Source organism: Canis lupus, chromosome 26, assembly GCF_011100685.1.
Source record: "Canis lupus familiaris isolate Mischka breed German Shepherd chromosome 26, alternate assembly UU_Cfam_GSD_1.0, whole genome shotgun sequence".
Classification (NCBI taxonomy): domain Eukaryota; kingdom Metazoa; phylum Chordata; class Mammalia; order Carnivora; family Canidae; genus Canis; species Canis lupus.
The window spans coordinates 24494832-24517618 of NC_049247.1; the positions used below are offsets into that span (position 1 = coordinate 24494832).

Consider the following 22787-nt stretch of genomic DNA (forward strand, 5'->3'; position numbering starts at 1 on the left):
CCACTCACCCCGGCTTTGGGTGCCGTCCCCAACTTTGGTGCAAAGCTGCGTCCTCCTGCCGACGCCCGCCCAACCAGCCAAGGTCGGGGCGGCAGCAGCCCCAAGACGACAGCCCCCAACCTCCCGGCCCGCGCGGGGCGGGGCCTGCCTCGGGGCGTGGCCGCCAAATTGAATCTCCCCAATGGAGCACGAGGGTGGGCGGGACCGTCCCTAGAATTGGCTGGTGTGGCGGCGCGGGGCGGGGCTGGCGGGGCCGCCGGCGCGGCTGGACGGGCGGCGCTTGCAGAGGCTCGGGGACGGTTGCTGAGGGGGACTGGGCTCCCGGTCGCGGCGCCTTCCGCCTGACGGCTCCCAGTCTGTCTGTCGGATCCCGAGCGACCTAGGCTGAGCCCGCGCCCAGCGGGTGGGCCGGACGGAGAGGTGGGTGTGCAGGCCTCTGGGAGGCACCGCGACCCCCGACGGGTCCTGGGGGTGGAACCCGGATATCTGGACAGGGGTTCTGGGACTCCCAGCCACGGGGGCTCTAAGCCATGGGACAAGGTTCTAGACCGCGGGAAAGGATACCATGGACCTTCTGGAGGCTCCACGACCCCCTAGGGGTCGGGGGTCAGGGTGGGGGGCACACACCTTGGAGAAGGTCCCACGTTCCTCTGAGGCCTCTCTCAATCCCCGGGGACCCCAGACTGTATGTGTGACAAGGAGCCCTGGGACTGAAGTGGGGCAGCGGCAGGAGTCTCTAAGGAGAAATACTTCCTATAGTCCCCTGGGCGTCCAGGCTTAGGCATTAGGGACTCCTGCCCCTCAGTAGACATGGAGGAGCTCAGAGTGTCCACAGAACCTAAGTCTGGTGATTACGGAGTGACACTCTTGGGGGGCACTACTCCCAAAGTAGACAGATAAGAGGCAAGGACCCCACCAGAGGGAAGATGGGTAGTTACACCCATCCAAGCCTAAGGGGATGGGAAAAGCAAGCAGCCACTTGAATAGGCAGGGTCTGAAGAACTCTGTGTGGATTAGGACCCCCCCCCCCCCATCAGACACCTTCACCGGATGGGGTGACTCGACAAGTGACTGTTCTGGGGAGGGGGAAGGCATGACTGAGGGATGAATCAATGTGGGGTGGTGGGGGGGAGCATTTCAGTCAACATACATTAACTAAGCACCAACTGTGTGTCAGGCCGTCAAATTCCATAAAGACCTGAGGACTACAGAAAGAAGGAAGGAGCTGAGAGGTTGGGCCAGGATTTAGGAGACCATTTTGATGGGCAGTGATGGGGCAAGAGGGAATATCTTGAGCCCCTAGGGGCACTTTGGAGGGGGGCTTCAGGAGCCAGAGATGGCCACGATTTTGATTAAATCCAGCCCTGCCCTCTAGGTCTTTGGGATCCTCCTTCCCCCTGTGACAAATCCCTGGCCCTCTTCAGTCCTCGCATTGCCTATCCAGAGGTTGGACAGATCAGGTTCTGAAGGCCATTCTATCTAGAGAGTTCAATTCTAAGTGTGTAAATTGTTAGGAGGAGCTGGGTACCTGGACACCTGGCTTCATGAGGTTTGGACAATTGGCATCAGGGCGAGGGCAGGAAGGAGGAGAGTAGTGTATATTGAGAACTGCCCTCAAGAAGTGGAAGACAGGATGTTACCTCAGATGGATTAGATCACCTGGAGAAATGAGGGGTAACGACAGCTAGGATTTGGATATAGGTGAAGCCGGCAGCCAGGGCAGCCAGAGACCGAGCTTTTGGTCAGGGAGGGGGCTGGGCAAGTCCTGAGGATAGGTGGGTGGGGCAGGAAACTGGAGTCTGGCGGGCACCCCCTGGTGGTGAGAACAGCCTGGTGGGCCTTCTTAATCCAGGTCTCTGCTCTCCCGGTTTGATGCTTAAGATAGGCCCAGTTTTGACCACACAGCTGGCATCAGGTTGGCTGGGCTGGAACTAGGGACTTCCACCCTTGGTTTGTTAAATTTTCAATACACCAGCCTAGGGCAGAGGGCAATTCCCAGCCAGGATTTAATCAGGTAGCAAGGATGAGACACCCAACAGATGATCATGGGTTACAGAGGGAAACTGAGGCACAGAGCCCAAGTGTCTGTGGTTTCCAGAGGCCCCAGCAGGCCTGATTCATGTCTGTCCCCTGCAGAATTCCCTGAGCTGGTGTCAGGTGCCACGGGCACTGGGGATCTCACCAGGAGGGGACGGACAGAGCTAGGGGCCAGCAAGATGGCGGATGAGGCCTTAGCCGGACTGGATGAGGGAGCCCTGCGAAAGCTGGTAAGTGGCCCAATCATCCCCACTGTGATGACAGGCAAGCCAGGTCAGAGGCAGGGCCTGTCCAGGCTACCTCTCAGCTGACAAGAGGAGGGGTGGGAGGAAGGGGCAGGGGGAGGGCCCATGGGAACAGGACTAAGCCTGTTATGCATGGCTGATGCAGAGGACCCAGTAGCATGTGCCTATCCATGCCAGGTGCTAAGGCCTGGTCCCTCCCAGCCCCCCACTGCCACCACCTGTTTAAACAGTAACTCCTGAGGACTCACCCATGTGCAACTACAGGTGTGGGGAGGCTAGATTTGCTCACCCAAGAAATAGCCTGGGCAGTGCCTGCCCCTGGAAGCTGGCCCAATGATATAGTAAAGCAGTGATAAAAAATGCTGGGGGAAAAGGGGGGTGCCTGCGTGGCTCAGACTCTTGGTTTCAGCCCAGGTTGTGATTTCAGGGTCCTGGGATTGAGCCCCATGTCTGGCTTCCCACTCACTGGAAGCCTGCGTGAGGATTCTCTCTCCCTCTGTCCCTCCCCCTGCCCCCACACACTCTCTCTCAAATAAATAATAAGTAAATAAATAAATCTTTTTTAAAAATGCCAGGGCACAGCAGAGGTCAGGTTTGGTGCTAGACCATCTCACAGAGGCTGTGACCACAGCAGCAGCTCCAAAAGCCAGGAGGGCATTATGGCTCAGAGAGGTGAAATCACCTCCCCAAGGGCACCCAAAGAGGGTGTGCCAGGATCCAAAAAAAAAAAACCTCAATGAGGGTCATGGGGGACCGAGTCTTGGGTACTTACCCAAAGCCAGAAGAGCCCATAAAGAGAAAGACCTTAGGGGCCCTTATAAGCTCTGTGAGCCTCAGTTTCTTTACCTGTAAAATGGAAGGGGGAAATCTGTGCAAACATTTATCTAGGTCTTAGATTTGGCATGGGGATAGGATGAGGCATGGACCCAGATCTTAGGATGGAATAAGGATAGTCTCATTCTCTTCCCAGCTTCTTGAGCGCCCTAACCGTAGCCCACCCATCCCCATGCACAGAAGGGCTGTAGGGCAAACACAACGGGGCAGGCCTGTGCCCACTATCAAGGGCAGGGAGCTTCGGAACTGCAGGAGGGGCCAGAGCCCCGCCCCCCACCCCGCCCTTGACCTTTGTGAGGGTGGGCAGTGCGCGCGCGCGCGCGTGTGTGTGTGTGTGGGGGGGGCGGGGGGGTTAAAGATTTACCTTCCCTAGGAGAAGGCGAGTGATCAACCCACCCCCATACCATTCTTCTGGAGGCAGGGGTCACTGGGCAGTTGGCCAGCGCTGCCACGACCTACCCAAGGGGTCAGCCCGTGTGGCCTCGGACCAGACCCTTAGGCCGGCCCTGAGCCTAGACTAGGGTGTCAGCCACCGCCGCCGCCGGCTGCGTGCCCGACTGGTTTCCCACAAGTTCCCACCACGTCAGCTCAACCTCTTTGCGGGAAGTCAGCCGGGGATAGTAGAGGCAGAGTTTTCCAGAAAGAAAACCAAGTGTCCGCGCACCCCCATCTGCAGGGGTCCGCTGTGAGGCCCTGGGTTCCCACGTCGCCACCCCCACCCCCACCCCCACCCCCACGTGGAATTTCGGAGAAGCCACAGCGGGAGCAGCCGTCCGCCCCGCCCCGCCCCGCCCCGCCCCGGCCGGCCCCGCCCCTGGGAGAGGACTAAGCAGACGCGGCCCCTCGTGTCGCGACCGCGAAGCCGCCCGCCGTCTGCCCACGGCCGGCGTCCGCCATGGCGTCGCCCGGGCCCCGCGAGGGTCCCCGCCCCAGGGCCGGTCTGGCCCCCGCCGGCCTCGTGGCAGCGACGGGGCGTCCCCGGCCGGGCTCCTCCCCGCGGGGCCGGGCCTTATAAGGGAAAGCTGGCGGGCGCCCCAGCCCCGGGCCGACTCGGGGACCGGGCAGCCGCTTCCGCCGCCGCTCCCGCACATTCCTGGGGGCCGGGTGTGGTGCCTGCGCGGGGCCGGGGCTCGTGGGGGCGCGCGCCGCCTTCCGCCTCGGTCCTGGGTTCGAGTTCGGGCCCGGCGCGCCCTGGCCGCGTGACCCCGGGAACTGCTTGGGTGCTAGGAACCTCGATTTCCTCCCCGCGACCAGAGACCTTAAAGCAGGCGGTGGCCGAGGTGGGGTGGGGGGCTTCCCGTCCGGCTCGCAGCCGGGCTCCCCACCGGGCGCCTCGCTCGGGGCGGCCCGGGGAGGCGGGGAGGCGGGGAGGCGGGCGGGCGGGCGGCGGATCCGGAACCCGCGGGCGGTCAGCGCCCCCTGGCGAGGCCTCGCTCGGCGGCCGGTCCTCGGGGGTGGCTGCAGGAGCCCCGACTGCGGATGCGGAGGTCTGGCAGGTCTTCTGCGCTGTGCTGAGCGGGAGACTGAGGCCCAGAGAGAGGCCGAGGCCTGTCACGCCCCGCCCCCCACTCCCCAACAGCGAGGGCAGAAAGGCCCCGAGACCGGCCCCCCGGGAGGAGGAAGTGCCCTCTTTCCTCCCGGGAGAATTTCACTGGGCAGTTTCGGAAACCGCCCTATCCCCTTCCCCTTCCTTCTGGTAGACAATGGCGCTTTATGCTTCCTTCCCTCCCTCCCACAGCCACCTCCACACACAACAGGGGGGCCTGAGAGGGCGGGAACATAGGCCACACAGCAGGGATACTGTGGGCAGGCAGTATCCAGGCTCTAAGGGAAGGGTCATGCTGGGGGTTGGCCAGTGGAATGAGGTTGTCCTTCCCCCAGCCCCACCCCACTCATTTGGTGGGGGGATCGGACAGAGGATCCTATTTTCCAGAGGGGGACAGTGGTAGCCAAGTTTCCACATCAGGCTATTTTCAGGGACGAAAACCCCATCTCTGCAACGGAGGGCATTGAGAAGGGATACCCAGGAGGCAGCTGGCTAGTCATTGCATCCCTCAGCCTCTTTACCCTCCTGTCCAGGGGGACTGAGCCAGTTGACCCCTCAGACCTCCCATCTCCAAGTGTACCACAGAGGGCTCTAGGCCTGAGGCCAGGACTGGGGGGTGAGAAGGGGAGCCTCATTCTCCCTCCTGCTGCTCTAATAGGCCCCCTTTGGCCATTACAGTTCTCTCTAGTCCAGGCGAGAGGGCTCCTTACACAGTGGTACCCAGGTCCTTGAGGTACCCACCATGGCAGACAGACCCCAGCACCAGAGCTATCTTCAACTCAAGGGAGACCCTGGAGTCAGAGAGACCTGGGTTCAAATCCTGGCTCAGTGCATTTGGCTGTGAACAAAAGACTTCTGCCCCTCGCGCCAACAGTTTCCTCATCTGTCAAATAGGAGTAATAAAGTACCTAGGGTTTCTGTGAGATGAGGACGAACTGGGGGCTCAGTGCAAGATTTGTCATATAGGTTCTTGATAAATGTCACTGATGCCTCATATCTTGTACTCACTTGCCCTTGCTTTTTTACCCCCTCCTGAGTGGCTGGAAACAAGGAGGGGGTGACATTTACTGCATGCATAGCTATGCCAGGGGACCCCAAGTCACTGCCCCCACCCTCACCCACTGCCCTGAGGTAGGAGCCATTGTTCCATTTGGCAGATGAGAAAACCAGGACACAGAGAGGTTAAGGACATGCTCCTGACTACCCAGCCAGGAGTGGACTGAGGCTGGAGCAAGCTGAGAGTTTGACCTGAGCCTCAAGGGATGCTCCCATAGCTCCTCAGAAATGTGGAGCCTGAAGGAACCATGGAGGGATCTGTCCCCCAGAGCTCTCTCTACTCTTTTCAGACTAGGACAAGTGACCTAAAGGCAGAGTGGGGCCAGCCCATACACCCTGCTGAAACCTATCCCCACCACCATGTGGTCCCCCATCTGGGAGTAGGAAGGAATGATTGGGGAGGAGGCTTAAAGGAAGGAGGTAGAAGTTTCCTGGACCCTATCCCTGAATTATTTCCCCAAGCCAGGCCTGTCTCTCTTGAGCCACAGAGACCATAGGGAGGAGAGGTGCAGGGAAGGCAATAGAATTAGCTGAATCTTGGGATGCATGGGTGGCTCAGTGGTTGAGCATCTGCCTTTGGTTCAGGCCGTGATCCCAGGGTCCTGGGATCGAGTCCCGCATTGGGCTCACCATAGGGAGCCTGCATCTCCCTCTGCCTATGTCTCTGCCTCTCTGTGTGTCTCTCATGAATAAATAAATAAAACCGTAAAAAAAAAAAAAAAATTAGCTGACTCTACCCAGAGAAGGTGTCCTTTCCTGAACCTGGTTAGACCAGCTACCCCCAACTTCCCAGGGATTGAGGAACTAAGAAACCGGTGGGAGCACCTGTTCCCCATTGATGCCCTCTCTGGAGCCCTGGGTAGACCCTAGTACAGTTGTGTTATCTATCTGGGGAACTGACCCTCCTATTCTCGGCCCTGGCCCCTTTGATAGTGGTTAGGACTGGGTCAGTACAGAGGAAAACAGCCCCTAGCCAGGCAAGAAACTAGGACTCCTGGGCAGGTGCCCCTGCCTCAGTTTTCCCATCAGTCCAATGTGGATGAGGCTGCCACCCACATCAAGGCTATAGTGCTTTGGGACCAGAACATGGCTTCCTCGCTCACAGGGTGGATTCCAGCTGCCCTAATCACCCTTTCCTACCTGGGGACACTGTTAGGAGCCCATAGGGTGGCCTCCTTCCTCCTGACTCCCAGGCTCTTGGGGGTTTGATGAAGGACTCAGACAGGAGTCAAATCTCAGGAAGCAGTGCCTGGCTTGGCAACTGGCACAGGTGGGCAGTTGCTGGTTGCCCATCCTGTAAACCATAGTGCACAGTGGGCTGTCCAGAAGCTCTGGTTCCTTGAGCCCAGTCTCCCTGAGACCCTTGGGTGGGTGGTAGGGCAGGCTTGTGACAGGCATGTGGCAGAGAGAGTAGAGACAGACCACTCATTGTGGCCCAGGCCAAGCTGTGGGCAGCTGGTGCCCGCCCTCCGCCCCGGCAGCCAAAATGACTTGCCCCTCACCCCCGCCTGCCCCACAGTTGGAGGTCACAGCGGATCTGGCAGAGAGGCGGCGCATCCGCTCAGCCATCCGGGAGTTGCAGCGGCAGGAGCTACAGCGTGAGGAGGAGGCCCTGGCATCCAAGCGCTTCCGTGCCGAGCGGCAGGACAACAAGGAGAACTGGCTGCAGTGAGTGGCCAGGGGACTGGTCATATAGGTGGGAGGAGTATGTATCAAGGCTCAGCTTGTGTTGTGCAGGCACAGGTGTGTCTGCTGCCCATCTGGGCGTGCAAATGGCAGTACCGGCAGGATCTGGAATGCACAGGGATGTTTACGGGCCTGGACCACTCGCCAGGCATGGAGGCCCAGACACACCCATGTAGATAGCACAGCTGAGCCTGCACTCATGTAACATGGGCATGCGTGGGCCAGCGTGTAGCCAGAGGGTGTGCACAGCTACCTGCCCCTCTGCCAAAGTTCTGGGTACCTTGTCCTGGCCCCTACCCTCAGCCCACATCCTCCAAGATTTGGCTATGGCAGTGGGAGTTATAATCATGATGTCCCTGCAGCTCTCAGCAGCAGGAGGCAGAGCAGCGAGCTGCTCTGGCGCGGCTGGCAGGGCGGCTGGAGTCCATGAATGATGTGGAAGAGTTGACTGCACTGGTGAGGCCCAGGCCACGGCAGGGGCTGGGGCAGAGGCTGGGGCAGGGCAGGTAAAGCCCTGGACTCCACAATCCAGCCCTGTGGCCTGCTTCTCATCCACAGCTGCGAGGTGCCGGTGAGTATGAAGAACGCAAGCTGATCCGAGCTGCAATCCGCCGCATAAGGGCCCAGGAGATTGAGGGTATGTGCCCTGCCTGGCCCACCCTGTGCCTTGCTGCATGCTACCCACAGCACCTCCCAGCCACTCAGCTGACATTTTTTCCTTCCCTTCCAGCTGCCACGTTGGCTGGGAGGTTGTGCAGCGGGCGTCCCAACGGTGGCTCAAGAGAGGAGAGCAAGGGGCGGGCAGCACACAGGCTGGAACAGTGTGAGGTAAGGGATGTGAGCAGGATGGGAGGGTAGCCCAGTGTCCTGTGTCCACAGATGCCAGCAGCAAAGAGCACCTTTGTGTCTTTGCTAGACTGGTACTTGACTGGAGGTGGGGGGTGTTTGGGGGACTTCTGGCCAGATGTCCCCCAATCCAGACTTTGCATCTACCCAGGCCTTCCCCTCAAAGCTACTCTGTCTATCCTACTCCTGAGTATGTCTCCCATTACCACCCTGCTGGTCTCCCTACTTCTGTGCCTACCTCTTACCTGCCATGGCCATCCAGCCTCCATTCAGTAGCCAGTGCAATCTCCCTGAAATGCAAAACTGACCCTGGTACCTCCCCAGCTTACACCCATCCTGAAGCTGTCCCTCCCTGTCCAGACAGCCCACAGCCATACTTTGGCTTATCAGGACTTAGGTATTGCACCCCAGCTGACTCGTGGAGCACTGTTCACAGAGTTGACTATTCTCCAGGGGCTGTGGATGAGAGATCAAGCCACGTAGATTCCCTAAGTGGCCAGGAGAGGCCGCTGGGTCCCAGTCCCTGAAGGACTACCCCCACATACACACCCTCTGATTAACCTGGCTAGGATCAGGAGTCAGGGGCCTCTGCTCCAGGGATATATTAAGACCAGGAATCGCCAGCAGGTCTCCTGTCATCCCAACCCCTGACATAGGATCTGGTCCTCTCTGAACCACCCTTGACTAGACATTGCCAGGAGGTTGGGAAGTGAGAATCAGAGACCGCCCATGGTGTGCCAGTGTTCATGCATAAACAGGTGTGCCCACAGGAAGCTATGCCTAGCCCCTCTGCTTTGCATGCCCTGCCCTGGGCACCTGCCAGCCTCAGGAGCCGTTGCTGCATCCTGTGGGTCACCCACAGGTGCCAGAGCAAGAGAAACAGGAGCAGCACACAGAGGTCCCAGAGCCAACCCCAACCCCTCAGGGCACCAGCCGGGATGTGACCACAGTGACACTCCTGCTGCGGGCCCCACCTGGGGGCACACCCAGCTTACCTGCCTCACCTGTCAGTTCACCCACCACTGCTTCTCCTGAGCCTCCACTAGAGCCTGCTGAGGCCCAGTGTCCTGCTGCTGAGACTGTGGGCAGCCCCGAGCCACCCTCCAGCCCACCCAGGGCCACCAGCCCTGAGCCCCAGGAACCGCCAGCCACCCCCAGCACTGAGAGGCAGGTGGTCAGCAAGGTGAGTCTGGATAAGGGACAGGGATGCCAGGCAGGTGAACTCCTTGGTTTGGGAGTCAGGCCCTGCCAATGCTATGTCTCCCCTGCAGCTCCTGCCTGGCCCCACAGAGCCCCCAGCTGTCCAAGGCCCCACCAAAGATCCCTCCAACACAAAGAGAGCAGGTGAGGGTCCCAGGAGGGGTAGCTACAGGCCTCTCCTTCCCTGTCTGGAAAATGGGCTCTAGTGCCTAGATAGCTTCAGCTTCTTCAAGGCTAGGCAGTCCCCGACACTCCTCCCACTGCCCTGAAGTATCCCCACCCCTCCTGCCCCGCCCCCCCCCCCACCCATGGGCAGAGGCCTCCCTGCAGCCTTGAAAGGCAACGGGCCTCAGGCACATTCTTTTCCCCAATAAGGGAGCGCACCCATCTCAAGCTGAGGCCATGGGCAGTGCTGGCCAGGGGGGGTGTCCCCCATCCCCATCAACAGGGAAGATCTGGGCACCCTTCCTCCAGCCCAAGCCTAGCCACAGCCCCCAGGAGTGTCCAAGTCATCCCAAGGTCAGTGCAGGAGGAGGAGGAGGAGTCTATAAGAGAGATACAGTTGAGTGGGGAGGCCAAGAGCTAAGGAGGTATAAGACAGGATGGGGAGGCTGGAGTACAGGAAGGGCCTGGGAGGTGTGGACGAGAGGAGGTGTGGACGAGAGAACTGTGAGAGGTGGAACCCCCATATCCACTCTCCTTTATCTTCCCCCACTTGGCCACCACCATTTCTCCAAACTGCCAGACCTGGCCGGATCCCGTCCCTGCCAACGCTCGCTGTCTGTGCTCAGCCCCCGCCAGCCAGCCCAGAACCAAGGTACCTCCTATTCTCACTACTGCAGACTCAGGGCAGCACCTGTCCCACCAAGTCACTGATAACCCTCCTATCCTTTCTAGAGCCCCCCAACCCTGCCAGCGGACCTTCCCCATTCCAGCGGGCTGGCTCTGTGCGGGATCGTGTGCGCAAGTTCACATCTGATTCTCCTATGGCTGCTGGGCTCCAGGATGGCCCACCCCGGTTGGCCCTGGGTGCCTCAACCCCCACAAGACTCCTGGGCCCCTCCCACATCAACACTACCCCTGCCTCTTCCAATGGCTCCTCCTCACGGGCCCCCAGTGACACCTCCTCCCGATTCAGCAAGGAGCCACGGGGAACAGCCAGGCCCCTGGCCCAGCTTCAGAGCTGCCCCCGGGAGGAGGGCCCCAGGGGGCGGGGCTTGGCTGCCAGGTCCCTTGAAAACAGAGCAGGGGGGCCTGGGGCCCGCTCAGAGGAGCCCAGTGCCCCGCTTCCCGTGCCTGCCGGCACTGCTGAGCCAGGGGCCAGTATGAAGACCACATTCACCATCGAGATCAAGGATGGCCGTGGCCAGGCATCCACAAGCCGAGTGCTGCTGCCCACAGGCAACCAGAGGGCAGGTAGGCCTCCCTGCTGTCTCCCCACTGCTGGGGATGAGTGCCTGCAGCCAGCCACCCAGCTCTGTACATAGGACAAGTGCTGTGGATTCAGGGTGCCTCTGAAGAGGGTGTGCTGGGAGCAGGGGGCACCATTAACCATGGCTGGCATTGCCCTCACCGCAGCAGATCTGACAGTAGCCCTTCTCCCCCTCCAGAACTGACGCTGGGGCTACGGGCGCCTCCCACCCTCCTGAGCACCAGCAGTGGGGGCAAGAGCACCATCACCCATATCAGCAGCCCTGCGACCCTGGCCCAGCTGGGTAGCGTCACTCATGTCACCAGCTTCAGCCATGCTTCCCCTGGTAGCCGGAGAGGCTGCAGCATTAAGGTGAGCCCCCTTACTCCCCCGCCAGCCTCACCGTCCATTAATCTTCTGTAGACTGCTTCAGGATGTAGGGCTAGCAGGGCTTCTCTGCTCTGCTCCTCCTCCATTGCACACACAGGGAAACTGAGGCCTAGAGAGAGAAGGTGGTGGTGCCAGTTGGTGGCAGAGCTAAGGGCAGACCCTAGTGGATCAGCCACTAGGTATGTTGGAAGCTTACTCTGTACTGGCTTCAGGCTTCCCACATGCTGATCTCTGGTCCTTACTACAGAATTGGTTGGTTCGTTCTTAATGAATAGATGGGAAGATGGAAGCTCAGAGAGGATGGTGAGGGCTTGCTTCCTCTTCCTGTGGCAACCCCAGTGCTCCTGCTCCTACTCCACAGTGGAACTCAGCCCCAAGAAGCAAAGCTGCTGATCTGTTCATCCAAGATCAGCCTGGCCTCTTAGGAGATTGAGATTAGTGATTACCATCTGCGTCAACATCTCTGGGGAGGTTGGGCAGAAGCATCGATGGGGGGACAGGCAGGGGGTGCCTAGTCAGGTGAGGCAACAGCCTAGCAGGTGCCACGGGAACTGAATACGCTGCACCCTTCCATTATTCATTCCCAAGCCTAGGATCAGCTGGCTGGGAGCTCAGCTGGGGAAGGGATCCCCAGTGGGCTGTCCGACTGCCCAGGTAACGTCCTCTGGGCTGCACTGGGGACTGAATGGGACTTTGGTTGAGGTGAGATGGCTAGAGCCAGCTTTGGGCCTTCTCTGGGGTGGCAGGCAGAGGGTGGGGGCAAGAAAGCACCCTTTCCCCCACAGAGCAGGACCTAAGTGCTCTCTGCCAAGGGGGTGAGGGGATGGTGGCAGAGGTGGCCATGGGGTGTGGGTGGGAGGTGTGACAGTGAGCCCTGCATCTTATACCACCGACTCACCTCAGTTTCCCCATCTAAAATCAAGGGGAAGCAGAAAAGTGCCTGAAATGTGCTCAAAATCTGTGGTTGGATCCAAGGGCCACAGGCAGGCCAGAGGATGTTTATGTCAGGGACGAGACACTTGTTATAGCAGATTGCTCAAAGTCCCGTCTCTCTGTGCCTCCATTTCTCCCATTTGTTCAAGTCTTTCTAAAACCACATGGCCTAAAGGCAAAGGCGTGCAGGCTCTGGAGTCTGGCAGACTGGATCCTCACAGCTAATGTAAATGGTGGCCCAGGGAGGCCCATTCCACACTCCGTGCCTCGGTTTCCTCATCTGTGGGGCCTGGGGCTGTGGCCTAGGCAGTCCTTCAGAACCCGTGCAGCTTTGCTGTGCTGCCAGTCTGTGATCTCCGCAGGGCCAGGGCCAGGCCTGGCGGTCTGCCTGCTTGGGCAGGCCACCCCTCCCCCACAGCCCCCTCCACGGGGAGCCCAGAATAGGTTTCTATTTGGGCCACAGCCCCAGCTGGCGGGTGGCAGGCTGGGAGGCCGGGAGGCCAACAGGGGCGGGGCAGGCCCACTGCCCTTGCCTGCGCCCTCAGGCCAGCTGCAAAGACTCTGACACTGCCAGCCAGAGGCGACTGTCCCTACCACTGTCCCCATCGTCACCCCATCATAGAGCCCCTGCCATCACCATGCCGGGGGTACCGGGGCCTGGGTCTGAACTGGCTGCAGCCCTTGAGGAGCGACTGGGCTTGGCATTGGAGGAGCTGCGGGCAGTGGCCGAGGCAGGCCGGGCGGCAGTGACCCAGGCAGCTGAGGCAGCTGCCTCAGCCATGGAGCCAGTGGCCCGGGCAGCTGAAGAGCTGCGGGTGGAGACAGCAGCACTGAGCCGGCGGCTGGATGCGCTGGGCAGGCAGGTGGAGGTGCTGAGTCTGCGGCTGGGGGTCCCACTTGCGCCTGACCTTGAATCTGAGCTGGAGCCCAGTGAGCTGCTCCTGGCTGCTGCCGACCCCGAGGCCCTCTTCCAGGCGGCTGAGGATGCTGGGACCCCCGTGGCCCACCCGCCTGCCTTCAGCACCCGCCGCCGCTCCTCTGCCGGCCCTGCCCACAGCAGCAGTCTCGTAAGTCCCTACGGGCTGGGGAGAGCGGGTGGTTTTGAGCAGATTCTGCCTCTGCTGAGGGGCCTTAGGTGTGCCACTACCTTCTCTGGGTCTCAGTTTACCTATCAGCAGAGGGACTGGGATGCTGGTGCTCCAACACTCAGGCGAAAGGGTGCCAGGCTCCTGGCCCTGAGGCATGCGTGGTGGCTGTCCTAGCAGCCCCTGGCCAGGGCCCAGCCCCCCACCCCCACCGCTACTCTGCCTCAGCTGGGCTGAGTCGCCCTAAAGCAGCTGCCACTTCAGCTCTCCTTACCCTCACAGCAGATAGAGAGGCCCTGCCAAGAGGGGAGGGGCTGTGATAATTGGGCTGGGGGCTCGTCCGCAAGTTGTTGGAAGATGGCCTGGCGGGGAAGGGTGCTGGGTTGGGGCTGAAGGCCCCTTAGAGGGAGCAGGGGATAGGGGCAGGCTTCGGAGAGGACTTGGCTCTGGGCAATCCCAGTCAGACACCTGGTCAGGAGCCCAAGGGCCCTGGTCCAGCCCCTTTGGTGTGTGTGTGTGTGTGTGTGTGTGTGTGTGTGTGTGTGTGGCATGTGCTGCCTGGACATTGGCCCAGGAGGACCCAGGCCTTGGAAACTGCCAGGATGGAGCACAGCCTGCCTGGGAGGGGGCTGGGAATGAAGCAGCAGAAAGAACTCAGGTTCAAGAGTTAAGCTACCTTCACCTCAGACCGCAAGCTACATCACACTTATAGAATGACTGTGGGCAAGTTACACACTACCCTGAGCCTCAGTTTTCCTTTATGTTCCATGGGGACAGCAAAATCCCAAGCAATTATTCAGTGCTTACTACCAAATTCAAATGACCAGTATTGGCACCACTAATTGTATTAGCACAATTCCAGGTAGATGGGAAGCCCTACAGCAAGGCTGTCAGTACCTCTTCCCTGAATCTGACAACAATATGACCATCCTTGCACGGGCAGTCTAACCGGTTAGTGGTTATTTCCAGGCTGTGCCCGCAGACCCAGGGCCCAGTTCCCTGTCTGCTGGGGGCATGCTTGGTTTCATCTATACCCCTCCTTAAAGCCCATGCCCTCTCCCTATCCTGCAGATGGAGCCAGAGCCAGCAGGGCCCCCCTCTGCGGCAGTGGAAGTGGCTAATGGCGCCGAGCAAACCCAAGTGGACAAAGCACCAGAGAGGCGGAGCCCCCTAAGCACTGAGGAGCTGATGGCCATTGAGGATGAAAGCATCCTGGACAAGATGGTATGGCCAGATCTGGTGGACTAGGGGTGGCCAGGGGCCAGGGACCAGGTGGGTAATGACAGGGGTTCTATCTGCAGCTGGATCAGACTACAGACTTTGAGGAACGGAAGCTAATCCGGGCTGCACTACGTGAGCTCCGACAAAAGAAGAGAGGTAGAGAGCCACTTGCCCCACTCCAGATCCAGCTGCCCCATTTCCCATCTGTTCCCCTTACTCTGGGGTCCACTCATGGGCACTCCAGTTCAGTAACTGCCCTACCCAGCTTCTTCTCTAGCCCCAGATGGATCTGGCTTCTCTCTTCCCTGGCCCCTTCTTTCCCCCTGGCCACCCCAGTTATACCATCCCCAACCAGCTTTTCATCTCCTTCCCAGACCTAGTTACTCCCGCTCCTACCTACTCTTCCTTGGATCCCATTGCTTCCCTACGTACTGCCAACTACTCCTTCCCTGAATCCAATACTCCTTCTCCCAGCTGCTTTTCTCTCCTTGAGATCCACTGATGATAACCACTGCCTCTGCCCCCTGCTCCCAACCAGCTTCCCCTTCCGTGAGCACAGCTACTTCTTGGACCCAGCTATTCTTTCCCTCAGATTCTAGATTCATTTGCTGCTTCAGATACTCTCTGAATCTGACTGCTCCCTCCAGGCACCACCGAGGATCACCTAGCCCCTGTGCCCACCCACCTACTTCCTTAGGCCTCATTGCCAGCTTCTCTCCCAGCTACTCTTTCCCTGGATTAAATTACTTCTCACATACCTCCAATTCCTCCCTCCTTGGATCTAGATATTTCCTCCTCTAGCTGCTCTTCTCCCACCTAAGACCCATTTAAAGGCCCACGCAGCAACTAGCCTCACTCAGCTTCTCCTTCCCTGAACTCTGCTACTTCCTCCCTAGATCTGCCTATAAGCTCTTGAATAAGCTCCTCATTCCCATAGAAACTCCCTTCTTGGATTCAAATGCTTCCCCCTTTGAGTTCAGCTATTCCATATTCCCTTGTCCATTTCCCTGAATCCATTGCCACACACCATACCCCACCACCTCTTCCAAGTGAGAGCTACCCGCTCCCCCTCAGCTACTTCTAAAGAGGGCCCTTGTCCCCTGTGTCTTCAATATTTCTAACAAGTTGCCCTCCACCCCATCTTGTGTGCCCTGTGTGCCCATGCATATGTGCTGTGTGGGTGATGGGTGGCCCTTCTGGGCATGCATGGGGCATCCCCCTGCCCAGACCAGCGGGACAAGGAGCGGGAACGGCGGCTGCAAGAGGCACGGGCCCGGCCAGGGGAGGGCCGTGGCAACACAGCCACAGAGACCACCACGCAGCACAGCCAGCGGGCAGCCGACGGCTCAGCTGTCAGCACTGTCACCAAGACTGAGCGGCTCGTCCACTCTAGTAAGTGACCAAGCAGGGCTCAAGGGCTCCAGGTGGGAATATATTCACCCCACCAGCCCCATGCCTCACATTCTTCCTCTCACCCCCTGGCCCTTCCAGATGATGGCACGAGGACGGCCCGCACCACCACGGTGGAGTCAAGTTTTGTGAGGCGCTCGGAGAGTAAGGCTGCCTGGTGTCGCGCTGTGCCTGCCTGCCTACCTCCTCAGACTCTTCCTCAAGCTCTCTCTCCGTACCTTCATCTGTGTGTCTCTCTGTCCAGCAGTCACTTTCTCTTCTCTGCCTGTGGCTACCACCTTTTGCCCTAAACCCCCGCACCCTATCTCCTGATGTCCAGCCTAAGCCTTCACCCTGCTCCACTTCCCCTTTCTTGTAGATGGTGGCGGCAGCACCATGGTGCAAACCAAGACCTTTTCCTCGTCGTCATCCAAGAAAATGGGCAGGTGAGCACAGGTACCCATCCCCAGACCACAGAGGAGTCAGTGGCACATGGGACCCCACTGCACACCCATTTACAGAAGGGTAGACCACAGTGCTGGGAAGGTGACAAGCATACAGGCAGGGAGAGTCAGAGTAGGAGTCAGACCTCTCCTGCTCCTCTTGCGATCTCATCTAATCCTCAGCCACACCACTGGGGAGGCCAGAGAGTTGCTCAGGATCTCACAGCGTGAGTGGCAGCGATAGCATTGAGCCCTTAGAGAGGCCTGCCTGCCACTGAGCTGCCTGGTGGCACTGCCACTTCCCAGTATCTGCAGACCATGTCCCATGTCACAGAACACTTTTGCACCTTATTCTTATGATAGAGGGAGGACATCTATCATACAGAGTGTATTGGGGCTGTTGGATCAGAATTGAGGCTGGGAACCAGAGGAGTCCAAGACCTGTGTTCAAGTTCTTGCATTGCCCTCCCATGCCCTCTGAAATCTGAGGCCTGATTTCCTCAGAGGGGCCTGTTTCCTCATATTTAGTGGAAACGATAAGGGTCCCTCCTTTCCCTTGTGAGGTTTAAAATGGCACATAGGAAAGGCTCAATAGACATGAGCTGTTATTATTGCCATCATTATGATCGTGCTGGTGGGCGTTATTAGTTGATAGCACCCAGAATCTGAACTCACCTGTAACTCAATCATAGAGTGAGGCTTCTCAGAGAACTCCCCAAGGGCCAAATGCGTTGAAAAGAGTGGCTCCCACCTTCTTGTCCTTTGAGCCTCAGTCTGCTCTATAAAATGGGTATGATACGGACACCTTCCCTGCTGGCGAGCATTGCGGGTCATGGATATACCGCAGGGTGTATGCGGAGTCTGGGGCACAAGACCCCTCCCTTGGCGAGGGGGGTCGAGGCTCAAGAGCAGCCAAACAGTCGCCTCCCGACCCCTCAGTATCTTTGACCGCGAGGATGAGGCCAGCCCACGGCCCGGCAGCCTGGCGGCACTCGAGAAACGCCAGGCGGAGAAGAAGAAAGAGCTGATGAAGGCGCAGAGCCTGCCCAAGACCTCAGCCTCACAGGCGCGCAAAGCCATGATTGAGAAGCTGGAGAAGGAAGGCGCGGCGGGGTGAGTGGCAGGGGGCGGGGCGGGGCCAGAAGCGGGAAGCCGCGGTGGGAGCTGTGCTGGCCAGGCCTGGAGGACCGGGAAGGCGGGGTCTGGGGCCGGCTGGGGGGCGCCGGCGGAGGCAGCGCCCCCTGCGGTCGTGTGACGGGCTCCGACGCGCCCCTACAGCAGCCCTGGGGGGCCGCGCGCAGCGGTGCAGCGCTCCACCAGCTTCGGAGTCCCCAACGCTAACAGCATCAAGCAGATGTTGCTGGACTGGTGCCGAGCCAAGACACGCGGCTATGAGGTGAGTGCTGAGAGGCCAGGCAGCCTGGCTTCTTTCTCCTCCTCCCAGCCCGGCCCGCAGCTCTGCACCTCCCTCTTGGCGGAGCTCCTCACCCCCTGTGCCTGGCAGCGAGGATGGAAGCCCGCTTTGGGGATGAGGAAAGGCTCAAATAGGACACACAACATGCCCTAGATTCCAGAATAAATGATTAAGTGGCAGGGTCTAATGAGGGCCCAGTTCAGAGCCAGACCTCACCCTTGAAGTTCCCTCTCATTGCTTTTGGGAGGAAGGAGTGGGGGCTGGGTAAATTTCTATAAGTAAGGGAAGCAGTGAAGGAGGCATGACCATGGTCTTAGCTGGGTGGAGCTGGTCCTCCCGGTTGCTCTGTGCCCATAAGTAGCAGATATGGAGCTGACAAACTGAATTGAAGGACGTTCATGTTACCACTGCCCAACTGCTGTGCAGCTTTGGACAAGCTACAGGGCCTCTCTGACCCCAGTTGCCCAACTCTTGGAATGTCAAATGCTGGGGGCATAGCAGTTATGGGGAAGCTGACAAGTCCTCCCACCACCTATACATAGCACGTGGACATCCAGAACTTCTCCTCAAGTTGGAGTGATGGGATGGCCTTCTGTGCCCTGGTGCATAACTTCTTCCCTGAGGCCTTCGACTATGGGCAGCTCAGCCCACAGAACCGGCGTCAGAACTTCGAGGTGGCCTTCTCATCTGCTGAGTAAGTGTGGGCCCCAGCCCAGCTGGTGTCAGCTGGGCATCTGGGGCTGTGCGTCTGGGCCAGGCTCAGCTGCCCCAAGGCCCCTGGAACTGGCCAGCTGCATTGTCAGACAGCGGCTGATACCCCCTTCCCGAGAAAGCCCCTGTCCTCTCCACCCTGCCCACCCGCTGCTGAGCGTGCCAGGTGCCCGCCGGAACGAAGGAGCCGCCCGCCCGCCTACCAGCCCGGGCCAAGGCCCACCAGGTGGCCCTGTCCATATCCTCCATCCTCCCTCTGCCCCCTCCTCCCTCCTCTCTCTCTCTCTCTCTCTCTTTCTCTCTGCCTTTCTCTGTTCTGCTCTCCTCCCTATCATCAGAGCTTCCTGCTCCCACGGGATCCCGGCTGGAGATTCCAAAAGGAGGCTCCTGGCCCGGGCACCGTGCCCGCCCAGCCTATATAGGTGTTGCCAGAGGCTTATATAGGACATCAGCAAGCCCTCCACTTTGGAATCGTTACCCTGTCTGCTCACCTCACCCTCAGCACCCTCCATCTGTCTTTCCTTTTCTCCTTTTCTCTTTCTGGTCCCCCCAGATTTCTTCCTCCTCCCCCTCCCCCACCTCCTCTCACGCCTCCCTCACCCCCCCTCCCTGGGGCACAGCCCTCCTCTCCAACCTCAGTGCCAACGCCATTGCCCCCACCCCGTTCCCGCTTGCCCCAAGAGTTCTCTGCACCTGTGACTGGTCTGGCCCCCCACCCCTGTCTGCATCGCACACCATTAGTGACGGGTAGTGAGCGGCACGTCCACGATGGGGAAGGGGCATGCGGGGAGGGCCGGCAGATTGCAGCACTGAGAATGTAACTGAACTCTTGTCTTTGTGTGTGTGTGTATGTGTGTGTCTCTCTGTTCTCCTCCCCTTTCTCTTCTCTGCCTCTTCCCCCTCTTCCCCTCCTGGGCCCTGCTTCCCTGCCCCTTCCCGGCCCCCTACCCTCCCCAGGACCCATGCGGACTGCCCGCAGCTCCTGGACACAGAGGACATGGTGCGGCTTCGAGAGCCTGACTGGAAGTGCGTGTACACGTACATCCAGGAATTCTACCGCTGTCTGGTCCAGAAGGGGCTGGTAAAAACCAAAAAGTCCTAACCCCTGCTCAGGAGCCCCACGGTGAGAAACGCCGCCTCGCCCACCTGCGCTGTATGCTGGAATCTGACCAGAGGGGCACAGAGAGAGACCTGGGAGGGGGTGGGGGGCGCAATGGGACCCTGAGAAGAACCAGAAGGAGCCAGATGTGGCCCCACCTTTGGTAGTTCAGGGCCTAGCAAGCAAGACCATTCTTCTAAAGGGTCCTGCTCATGTGATGACCCTACATGAGCAGGCCCAGGAAGGAACCCCAGAGGAGGCATCTGACACGGCCTGCAGGTCCAGGACAGCTATCTGAAAAAAAATGCAAACCTAGCTGGGATTTGAACAAGTTCAGGCTAAAGGAGGGAAAAGGAGTCCCAGGTGGATGGATGAGCCTATGCACATGGCTACAGGCGAGAGAGATGGAGAGCATGGCACAGCCAGCAAGGGAAAGAAGTTTAGTCTGGGTATGAAGGGAAGAAAGGGGCCACAGGAGTTTGAACTTTCTCCTGAGGACAAGAGTCCTAAAAGATTTCCAAACAGAGAAGGAATATGTGTTGTCCGGTTAGCATTCTAGAACAAGGATTGGATGAGGGATGAGGAGGGAAGGAATGGGCTAGATAGCTGGAGCAGCTTAATAAGAAGTAGGACAGGCTTCCTGATGTATCCAGTTGGGGAGAAAGAAGGAGGCTCAAGGAAGTCTGCTAGGCCTCCGGTTTGGGCACTGGGGAATTGGTGGTATCACACTCATTGGAGAGCTCAAGAGCAGGGCCAGTTTAACAGGAAGATGTTTCTGGATCTTTAAACCAGCTCTGGCATTTTCTCTCTAGTCACCTCACCTCAGGGCCACAGTAGAGAATTCAGGTCCTGAGCTAACTGTCCATTCCAGACAATGCTGCTCAGAGAAGGAGAAAGGTGGTTCAGTGTCCTGGAGGTTTTAGGTCAGAGACAGGGCCAGAAACTAGAATTCCAGGCTCCCCACATAGTGGCTCTGTTCCTTATCGCATCACTTTTCCCAACCATTGTGTAGAGAGAAGGAAAGACAAGAGCTCAGAGGGTATAAGGGGATTGCCCAAAGTAATGTGAATCAGGGACAGAGCTAGTGGTGCACTCGGATGCCCCTTGGGGCTTGGAGCCACATGGTGGGCAGCCCACATGTGTACACATATATCCAGAGAAGCCATACAGGTGAGGGGAGGATGGGCTTGGTTCTGTCTCCAGGTCATATATGGACTTAGGAGCTGCTGCCCAGCAGGCTGGCCTGGAGGGAGAGGGGCCCTGATCCAGTTGGAAAGTGTGACTCAGCCGTGCTATTGCTCGAATTGCCCTGTGTTTGGCCTGTCACTGGGGCAGCTGGAGCCCTGAGCTGTGAGCCCCAGTGTAAACAATGGCTTTATAAGGTCTCCAGGGAAGACACCAGAGATGGGAGGGAGTTCCACGTTGGGGAGCCCAGGATCCCTGGGGAGATAGCCACAACTTGAAGAAGCTGCAGAGAGAGGCTGCCTTTTTCATCATAGTATAGCTGGGGAAATGAATCCAGAGATGACCTCAGGGACACATAGCACATCAGCAACAGAGTCAGAAACTCCTTCATTCATCCTAAGTGCTCCCAAGGTCTCAAACGAGGCAGAGAATTTGTTGTTTTAAAGATGGAGAAACTAAGTCACAGAACAGGGGAGAGCTTTATCTAGTACATACAGCTGATCACGGGTTTAGCCTGGGCTGAAACAGAGATCTCCTGCCTCCCAAGCTTCTTCCATGAAGGAGTCCAGGTGAGCTGGGAGTAGGCCCCAACCCTACCATTGTCCCAGGTTTGACCTTGAAGGCACAAGATGGGAGGAGGTAGTCGTGGGTCCCTTAGTGTGTTGGCAATAGGAGCAATTCATGCCCTTGCACCTTCCCTGCCAAAGGAATTCAGTTAACATGGACTGATGGGAGGAAGCAAGGCAGAAGAGGTCTTGCTTTGGGACAGGAAGGGGGAAATGGAGCCAAGGAGCAAACTTCAGCTTTAGAGCTCTGGGACTATCAATTGCTTAATAGGCCACAGCCCATTCACCCCAGAGTGGGGAGATGGCCCCTGCAGTAGGGAAGATGGGGCTCTAGGTGGGTATCAACACCCGGGGCTAGGGTGCTTGAGTCACAGGAGGCCCAACCCTGCACCTGCTAGGCTATGGGGCTTGAAACATGATTCCTGCTCTGTGACTCAGTTTCCCTCTCTGTAAAGTACATCTGGCACTCTGGAGGACAGAAGGGCAGCCCCATCCTTAAGCATGTTGTAGATGGGCCTGTCTGTATTGGTTGAGACCCTCATCTGCCTCCCCTGCTCTACCCAAAGCAGGTGGTAAGGGTTAAAGAACTACCCCCCACACACATACCCACACACACACTCTGTCCTCCATCTCACGTAGCAGGATTGTCCCCTGGGCCTCTCTGCAGGAGGTACCAGGCCAGGCATCTGGGAGATAATCCAGGGCACAGAGGTTCACTGGGGGCAGGTCCTGGCTGCAGAGCAAGATTTCCCATTGGTAAGGCCCCTCTGGATCCAATGGCCCAACCCAGAGGCTCCTGCCAGCAGGAGTCTGCAATGAGGGTGTGCAGGAGGTAGTCCTCCAAAGAGAACATGGGTGGGGTCTGGAGTCTGGACCTTGTCCAGAGTGGAATGGGGGGCATAGCTCTCCTCTCCCATCTTGACCTCCACTTGCCTGGACTGGCTCCCCATAGTGACGTTTCTAGGCTTGGGTGAGTGGAGCCTGGGGTTTCTTGTCTTTCCGGAAGGCTTTTACCCCGTCAGTCAATCAAGAATCTGGAGTTTATGGAAGATCAGCAGGCTGCCAGCAGTGAAAAGACTTCCGGGGAGAGGGTAGCTGCAGGCGGCAGGAGGCGGGCTCGGTGCTGACAACCACCCCGGTACCCCCTTCCTGCAGGATGCTGGTGGACTGCGTGCCCCTGGTGGAGGTGGAGGACATGATGATCATGGGCAAGAAGCCCGACCCCAAGTGCGTCTTCACCTATGTGCAGTCGCTCTACAACCACCTGCGGCGCCACGAGCTGCGCCTGCGCGGGAAGAATGTGTAGCCTCCCTGCGCGCACGGCCCGCCTGCGGCAAGCTGCACCCACCATCCAGGCACCATCCCCTCCCTGTGCGCCTGCCCACTGCTGCCCTGTCTGTCGCAACACCCTCCCCTGCATACACACGCTGCGTTTTGATAAATTATTGGTTTTCAACGATCCTGACTCCTCTCTACCTCTCTGGGGGGTG

General features: G+C 58.7%; 1 protein-coding gene across 8 annotated transcripts; it reads left to right on the forward strand.

Annotated features, from left to right (window-relative positions):
• Positions 1-262: 262 nt before the first annotated feature.
• Positions 263-22756, forward strand: SMTN (smoothelin). 8 transcript variants are annotated; one of them, XM_038575671.1, is made up of 22 exons: positions 263-420; positions 2137-2267; positions 7238-7386; positions 7767-7860; positions 7963-8041; positions 8135-8232; positions 9113-9433; positions 9522-9594; positions 10196-10267; positions 10348-10866; positions 11061-11233; positions 13159-13251; positions 14341-14493; positions 14571-14646; positions 15718-15882; positions 15982-16044; positions 16259-16325; positions 17262-17435; positions 17601-17718; positions 18279-18430; positions 19405-19570; positions 22453-22756. In XM_038575671.1, the coding sequence occupies exons 2-21, from the start codon at positions 2217-2219 to the stop codon at positions 19547-19549; spliced, it is 2835 nt and encodes a 944-aa protein (XP_038431599.1). In that variant the 5' UTR covers positions 263-420; positions 2137-2216; the 3' UTR covers positions 19550-19570; positions 22453-22756. The 8 variants fall into 8 exon arrangements, with proteins under 8 accessions (XP_038431599.1, XP_038431597.1, XP_038431598.1 ...); XM_038575669.1 differs by lacking the exon at positions 19405-19570; XM_038575670.1 differs by lacking the exon at positions 19405-19570 and having other exon boundaries at positions 17604-17718.
• Positions 22757-22787: the final 31 nt, after the last annotated feature.

Bases quoted from the DNA above. Each gene is read 5' to 3' on its own strand.
- SMTN (XM_038575669.1), top strand. From the start codon at position 2,217: ATGGCGGATGAGGCCTTAGCCGGACTGGATGAGGGAGCCCTGCGAAAG. The intron at 7,861-7,962 runs GTGAGGCCCAGG...TCTCATCCACAG, and splicing joins TGGAAGAGTTGACTGCACTG to CTGCGAGGTGCCGGTGAGTA. The intron at 16,045-16,258 runs GTAAGGCTGCCT...CCTTTCTTGTAG, and splicing joins TTTTGTGAGGCGCTCGGAGA to ATGGTGGCGGCAGCACCATG.